The sequence below is a fragment of the Symphodus melops genome (assembly GCF_947650265.1).
Source record: "Symphodus melops genome assembly, contig: scaffold_387, whole genome shotgun sequence".
NCBI classification, from domain to species: Eukaryota; Metazoa; Chordata; class Actinopteri; order Labriformes; family Labridae; genus Symphodus; species Symphodus melops.
In genome coordinates this window covers 1-7,500 of record NW_027636450.1, presented here as the reverse complement: position 1 = coordinate 7,500, position 7,500 = coordinate 1, and the positions used below count along the sequence as shown (strand labels likewise).

At 47.5% G+C, this 7,500-nt stretch overlaps 1 protein-coding gene across 6 annotated transcripts in view; it reads right to left on the bottom strand.

The window, feature by feature from the left end:
* Positions 1-5,814, bottom strand: part of LOC306819504 (voltage-gated potassium channel subunit beta-3-like) — an 18,175-nt gene extending 12,361 nt beyond the window's left edge. Inside the window, exons 1-2 of one of the 6 annotated variants that reach the window (XM_079373313.1) lie at positions 5,732-5,814; positions 3,733-4,024 (exon numbers count right to left, since the gene is read on the bottom strand). In XM_079373313.1, the coding sequence (XP_079229439.1) occupies positions 3,733-4,022 (290 nt within the window). In that variant the 5' untranslated portion in view covers positions 4,023-4,024; positions 5,732-5,814. Of the gene's footprint in view, positions 732-3,732; positions 4,458-4,485; positions 4,653-5,731 lie in introns of those variants that run through there. The other 5 variants (XM_079373314.1, XM_079373315.1, XM_079373316.1 and 2 more) reach the window with 5 other exon arrangements.
* Positions 5,815-7,500: the final 1,686 nt, after the last annotated feature.

Genomic DNA, 7,500 nt, shown 5'->3' with positions numbered 1-7,500 from the left:
TACAGTAACAAGCTCTCTCTCTCTCTCTCTCTCTCTCTCTCTCTCTCTCTCTCTCTACACACACTTTATATATTTACTGAGCTCAAAAGTCGCAAAACATAATGAAGAAACTGTCGCTGCCGCCAAGGTCGCCGGTCGCTATGGAGATGATGGAAAGAACTCATGAGTGGGAAGTAAACTTTGAGTCTGGCTGTGTAAATCAATCAGCCAATCAGAGCTGCACTACAGGACAACACACACACACACACACACACACACACACACACACACACACACACACAGCAACTTTCAGTCAGAGTCTAGCATCCCATCCCCGGCCGGACACGGTCCCACCGCCAGAGTCCCACCGCCAGAGTCCCGAGGAAGAGGAGGCTGTGTGGGCGATGAAGGTGCTGCAGGTGATGATGAAGATGAAGGTGATGATGAAGAGCGTCCACGTGTCCACAGAAGGAAAACAAGAGGAGAACCACATACAGAGGTGGAGTGAGAGCAGCGGAGAGAAGCGACAGAAGTGAGTCTCCAAAAGAGAAGAGCGAGCGTCCGTCCTCTGGACTCCACTGAGAGAGAGAGAGAGAGAGAGAGAGAGAGAGAGAGAGAGAGCGAGAGAGAGAGGGAGCCCCTCCCCCTCCTGCCTCGGTCGGCTGCACACTGGGCGAGCGAGCATGTTACAGACAGAGAGAGAGAGAGAGAGAGAGAGCAGCGCTGTCTGTCTCTGTGCAGAAAACATTGAAACGTTCTCCGTTTGTTCTCTGTAACCTTTGTCAATAAAGTTTTTATTGTTCTGAGAGTTAAAGCTCTAATGTTGTTTTATATTATTATTCTGTTTCTAATCAAACACTTTGTTCTGTCGTCTGTCAGAGTCGTATTCAGTGTTTCTATCTCTGAGCAAAACACACACACACACACACTCTCACACACTCACACTCTCATACACACTCATACACACACACACTCATACACACACACACACACTCATACACACACTCATACACTCATACACACACACACTCATACACACACACACACACTCATACACACACTCATACACTCATACACACACACACTCATACACACACACTCATACACACACACACACACTCATACACACACACACACTCTCATACACACTCACACACACTCTCACACACACACTCTCTCATACACACTCACACACACACACACACACACACACACTCACTCTCTCATACACACTCATACACACTCATACACACACACTCTCACACAGACACTCATACACACTCACACACACACACTCTCACACAGACACTCATACACACTCACACACACACACTCTCACACAGACACTCATACACACACACACACACACACACTGCTGTGTTAGGTCATCCTGGCGGTCCACAGACCTCTCCATGTGTTCATGGTCTGATAAGTGTGTGTGTGTGTGTGTGTGTCGTTCAGAGCAGGAGTGATGACGTCATCACCATTGAGTTAACTTTAAGTGAGGTTTTCACAGGACTCGGGTTCATGAGTCCTGGAGACCAGTCAGAGTCTAAAGCATCTTGGCTCAGGACCCCGGGTTTTAAATCAGGACCACCACAGATGGTTTCTTTCCCACGTCATCACTGTGGCGTCTGAGCGGCCCGTGACCCCCCCCCCCCACCATCAGCACCAGAGACCAGAGACCTCTTCTACATCTCCTTCTTCAAACACTAAAAACATGTAACCCCCCCCCCCCCCGGCATCAGGGCAGCATCCCCCTCCTCTTCCTCTGACCCCCCCCCCCCCCTCCATCATCACACACTCGTCCACACAACTGGTCCCATTAGAGGCGGACACAGTGTGCCGCCTGAGGCTGAAGGTATGCTGTCACTAATGTGGATTAAAGCAGCATCCACTGCACGCACACACACACACACACACACACACACACACACACACACACACACACACACACACACACTCTCTCTCTCTCTGTGAGTCGTTCTCACATCAGAACTCTCTTTGCTTCTCTCTCTCAGATCTTTGCTTGTTCTTATTTTAGCCGTCTGTCGGCTCATCCTCACTTTGACTTTGATGATGTGTTGTCGTACTCTCTAACACAGATTGAAACCACGACACGTTCATTAAAGGTCACATGACCTCCTCCTCCTCTTCTTCAGGTGAAATCAGTGTCCTCGCTCCTCTTCATCATGTGTGTGAAGTGTGTTGTTATAAATCCACTCTGATCCTGTATTTGATCATGTCTATAAACCCCTCTATTTCAGCCCTGCTCAGAACAGGCTGTTTCTGTGTCTGTAGCTTTAAATATGTAAATGAGCTGTGTCTGACCACGCCCCCTCTCTGGAAGGGCTTGGGTGTACTCGCTGCTTTCTGGCTCCATGTCCTATTGTTTACGGTGAGAAGGCAGACTCAGAGGGCAGAACAAACACCTAGCTGTGGGAGTGTCACCCACCTGGGGGAGGGGCTACTGCCCTTTGTGATGTCATGAAGGGGAGGGGCTACTGGGGTGTTTATGTGACTTCCTGTGCTTCTGCAGCCGGCCTCTAGTGGACACTTAAGGAACTGCAGGTTTGGAACCTTCAGCTTTGACTTATTTTCTAATTCAAGCACCGTGTTGTTTAAAGGCCTCATTAATAATTACGAGTGTGTGGTTCAAGTATTTGTAGAGTGCTGCTGTTCATGTTGGTGGAGAGTGATGATGCTGATTCAGCTGTACACACACACACACACACACAGTTTACAACCATGACTCAGCAGCTTCATTGGCCAATCAGAACAAGCGCAGCTAAGACTCAGTTCAGCTCCTCTGACAGAAGATTAATAAGCAAGATGTCAAATATTATAAAATGTTTGTGAACATTTGCTGTTGGATGTAGTGGGAGGAATTAAAACCATGTTTAATGCGTCATCATGCTCTTTGTAGTCATGGTGACTCAGCGCCCTCCGGTGGTCAGTCAGTGTCATTACAACAAGCTCTGAGCTAAACAGTCCAACAAGTCCAGACAGCACAAGAACATCAGACAGCAGAGACCTGTCTCACTGTGACCTGTCTCACTGTGACCTGTCTCACTGCCTCCTGTCTCACTGCCTCCTGTCTCACTGTGACCTGTCTCACTGTGACCTGTCTCACTGTGTCCTGTCTCACTGCGACCTGTCTCACTGCGACCTGTCTCACTGTGACCTGTCTCACTGCCTCCTGTCTCACTGTGACATGTCCCACTGTGACCTGTCTCACTGTGACCTGTCTCACTGTGACCTGTCTCACTGCCTCCTGTCTCACTGTGACTTGTCTCACTGCCTCCTGTCTCACTGTGACCTGTCTCACTGTGACCTGTCTCACTGCCTCCTGTCTCACTGTGACATGTCTCACTGCCTCCTGTCTCACTGCCTTCTGTCTCACTGTGACCTGTCTCACTGCGACCTGTCTCACTGCCTCCTGTCTCACTGCCTCCTGTCTCAGTGTGACCTGTCTCACTGCCTCCTGTCTCACTGCCTCCTGTCTCACTGCCTCCTGTCCTACTGTGACCTGTCTCACTGCCTTCTGTCTCAGTGTGACCTGTCTCACTGCCTCCTGTCTCACTGCGACCTGTCTCACTGCCTCCTGTCTCACTGCCTCCTGTCTCACTGCCTCCTGTCTCACTGCCTCCTGTCTCACTGTGACCTGTCTCACTGCCTCCTGTCTCACTGCCTCCTGTCTCACTGTGTCCTGTCTCACTGCCTCCTGTCTCACCTGTTTCTAACCTGTCTCACCTGTATGGCATGTTGCTCTGGTCCATGGTGACATCACACTCTTTCAGGTAGATCTCGAGCCGCCGCCTCTCCATCAGCCTCCTCGCCGCCTCCAGGATCTGGGACGCCAGCGCGGATTCTTCTTTCTCCTTCGGCTCTTTCTTCAAGTCACCTTTCTCCGTTTTCCCATGATTCCCTCTGTTCACCTTCGGCTTCTTGTTGAAGCCGTACAGCTCCTCGACCGAAAACTTCCCGCCTTTTCCTCCAGACACCGCCGAACCAACAGTGGTACTGGCTCGGCCCGCAAACATGGCTGTTAAACAAAGACGGCTTAAATTAGCAATGAATAAAAGGAGAAGCTAATGCTAACAATGTGAACTTACCAGGAGGCTAATGCTAACAATGTGAACTTACCAGGAGGCTAGTGCTAACAATGTGAACTTACCAGGAGGCTAATGCTAATGACCACAAACGGAAATAGCTAATTCTAGCTAAAGAGTTAATGTGGCGGCTACACTAAAATAGAAAATGTAAACAACAGTTGAGGCTACTGCTAACAATCGCTAACAAACATTTTGTGTGAATGTTAGATAACAAGATGTTGATACATCTAGCACTCAATGCTAATGTTGTAAGTTAGCATAGAAGGCTAACGGTAAAGACCAAAGTAACTGTTAAATATAACATGGCTAATGCTAACAATTAGCGTGAACTCAGGGACCATCCTGTTTTTTTAAGCTCTGTGTCTGAGTGATATCAAAACCTGTTTGATACCATGGCAACCAAACTGGAAGTTATAGTGTTGTAGTCACGACCGCACTAACAGAGACCAAGACAGACCCGGGTGCTCAGAGACCGAGAGAAGACCAAAACCAAGACCAAGATCAAGGGTGAGACAGAAAACAGCAACAGCACAGTTTAATATCTGCAGTGACGTGGTTGTGGGCGGAGTTTAGGATAGGGTGACCATATTTGGATTTCCAAAAAAGAGGACACTCGGGATGGCCATGAGACACAGATTCAGACTTCTCAGAGGTCTATGATCATGATTTATTATGTCTCAATGGTGCAAATGAAACTTCTGTAATGAAATCAAATCAAATATGTAACAAAATAACAGCTCTCTTTTCAAATAAATAATGTGAAAATATGAACTCTTGGTGTTAGAAAATCCAGCTTTTAATATATTTCCCTTTTCAAGGCAACAAGATAAATAACAAATTAGAAAAATGCTCACAAAAATACTAACTTAAACAAACAAAAATGATCTACTTTGAATCTTTTTATTCATCCTGCTTTTCTTCTTCATCCTCCTTGTCTGCTCGTCCAGGACGTCTCTGTGCTGTTGCTGTGTAGCTGCTGTTTTACTCTGTTTGTGTAGTTCATCTGTGAAGCTGCATCACTGCTGCTCCGCTGTCTGCTGTTACCTGTGCACGTGCACGTCGCAGAGCCGCCCACAAAGCAGCCTCGAGAATGACGTCACGCAGCGAAGTAGCTACCGTAGTATTTTACGCCGCTCAGTTTAAGTACAAACTTGATGCTTCCATGAAAGACAGTGAACCCCGGACGTCCCGGACAGGACGTAAGAAGAGGACGTTTGGTCAGCCTAGTCTAGGACAAAGTCATGGTCGTGTATGGAGCTCACACTGCAGCCTTGGCCCTGCAGAACGCAGTGGTTCTGAACTGGTCCAGCCTCAGGATCCACACTCCTTACAGAGAACATCAGGACTCACAGTTCTGATAATTTTTAAACTATCACATTTATGAAAAGACAAACAGTGCCGTTTGGACCTCAGACAAAACAAGAACAAAACCAAAGAGAGAACAAAACACACTCCAGGCACACGTTCACGACCCACTGAAAACTCTCTCACTTAAACTACATATCCCATCAGCCCACTTTAGTATAGAAGAGTGCTGAAGACACTCAGACAGGACAGTGAATCTAAAGCTGTATACATGAGCAGTTCAGAGTCTGTCTGTAACTTGTCATGATGAAAAACAAGAAAGGAGCAGATACCTGGAGTCTACGGCTTCTCTTCGTGCTGCTGGACGTCAAACAGGTCGACCGGGTTAGAAATCTGTTGTCATGACAACACAGCAGGAGGTCACAAATCCAGAACTTACCTGGTCTGTCTGTCTGTCTGTCTCTCTGTCTCACCTGTCTGTCCCGTCGTCCTCACTCTGCGGTCACCTGTCTGTCTCTCTGTCTGACCTGTCTGTCCGTCTGTCTGTCTGTCCCACCTGTCTCTCTGTCTGTCCCGTCGTCCTCACTCTGCGTTCACCTGTCTGTGTGTCTCACCTGTCTCTCTGTCTGTCCCGTCGTCCTCACTCTGCGTTCACCTGTCTGTCTGTCTCCAACTCTCTGTCCACCTTCATCTGTCTGACTCCCTGCAGGGCTCTCATATTAATCCTGCTGGTTTAATCCCACCAATCAGAGCTCAGATATCATGTCCATCTGTGTGTGTGTGTGTGTGTGTGTGTGTGTGTGTATCTCTGTTACTAATGAGTGCTGAGCAGGATTAAAACCTGTAGCTCCAAAATATCAAACTCTGTGTACAGATGTTAAATGTGGCCTCTTGCCTGGACCCCAAATTAATCCCACTTTAATCTCACACACACACACACACACACACACACACACACACACACACACACAGACAGCTCGTATAATGAGACAAGAATTGACACAAAAGAAGTTTGATGATAAAATAAATGACTGGAGAAAAAGTCTTTTATTTCATTGAGTCACCGAATGTAAACAAGCAGCTCGAAGACACTGCAGGAGACAGACTCTAGTGGACACTGGAGGAACTGCGGCTGTAAAGTTGGACATTTTATCTTAGAGCTCTATGGAGACTGACTAACTGCAGGAGACAGACTCTAGTGGACACTGGAGGAACTGCAGCTGTAAAGTTGGACATTTTAACATAGAGCTCTATGGAGACTGACTCACTGCAGGAGACAGACTCTAGTGGACGCTGGAGGAACTGCAGCTGTAAAGTTGGACATTTTAACATAGAGCTCTATGGAGACTGACTCACTGCAGGAGACAGACTCTAGTGGACACTGGAGGAACTGCAGCTGTAAAGTTGGACATTTTAACATAGAGCTCTATGGAGACTGACTCACTGCAGGAGACAGACTCTAGTGGACGCTGGAGGAACTGCAGCTGTAAAGTTGGACATTTTAACATAGAGCTCTATGGAGACTGACTCACTGCAGGAGACAGACTCTAGTGGACACTGGAGGAACTGCAGCTGTAAAGTTGGACATTTTATCATAGAGCTCTATGGAGACTGACTCACTGCAGGAGACAGACTCTAGTGGACACTGGAGGAACTGCGGCTGTAAAGTTGGACATTTTATCTTAGAGCTCTATGGAGACTGACTAACTGCAGGAGACAGACTCTAGTGGACACTGGAGGAACTGCAGCTGTAAAGATGGACATTTTAACATAGAGCTCTATGGAGACTGACTCACTGCTGGGTTTTTTTTGGACAAACAGCTGTGTGTCCAGCTTTTGGTTGGCAGTATGTTTTTCAGTGGGATTAGAGATTATGTTAGACAGGGATTACAGTGTCAAAACACACACACACACACACACACACACACACACACACACACTCACAGACACACACACACACACACACACACACACAGAGAACCAATCAGCTGTGATTTAATGACCTTCAGCTGATAACACGACTGTTCTCCTCAAGGTTCATGTCAGCAGCAGCCATGACACAACGGCTGAGTCTGTTCACCCCAACAGCTGTGTGTGTGTG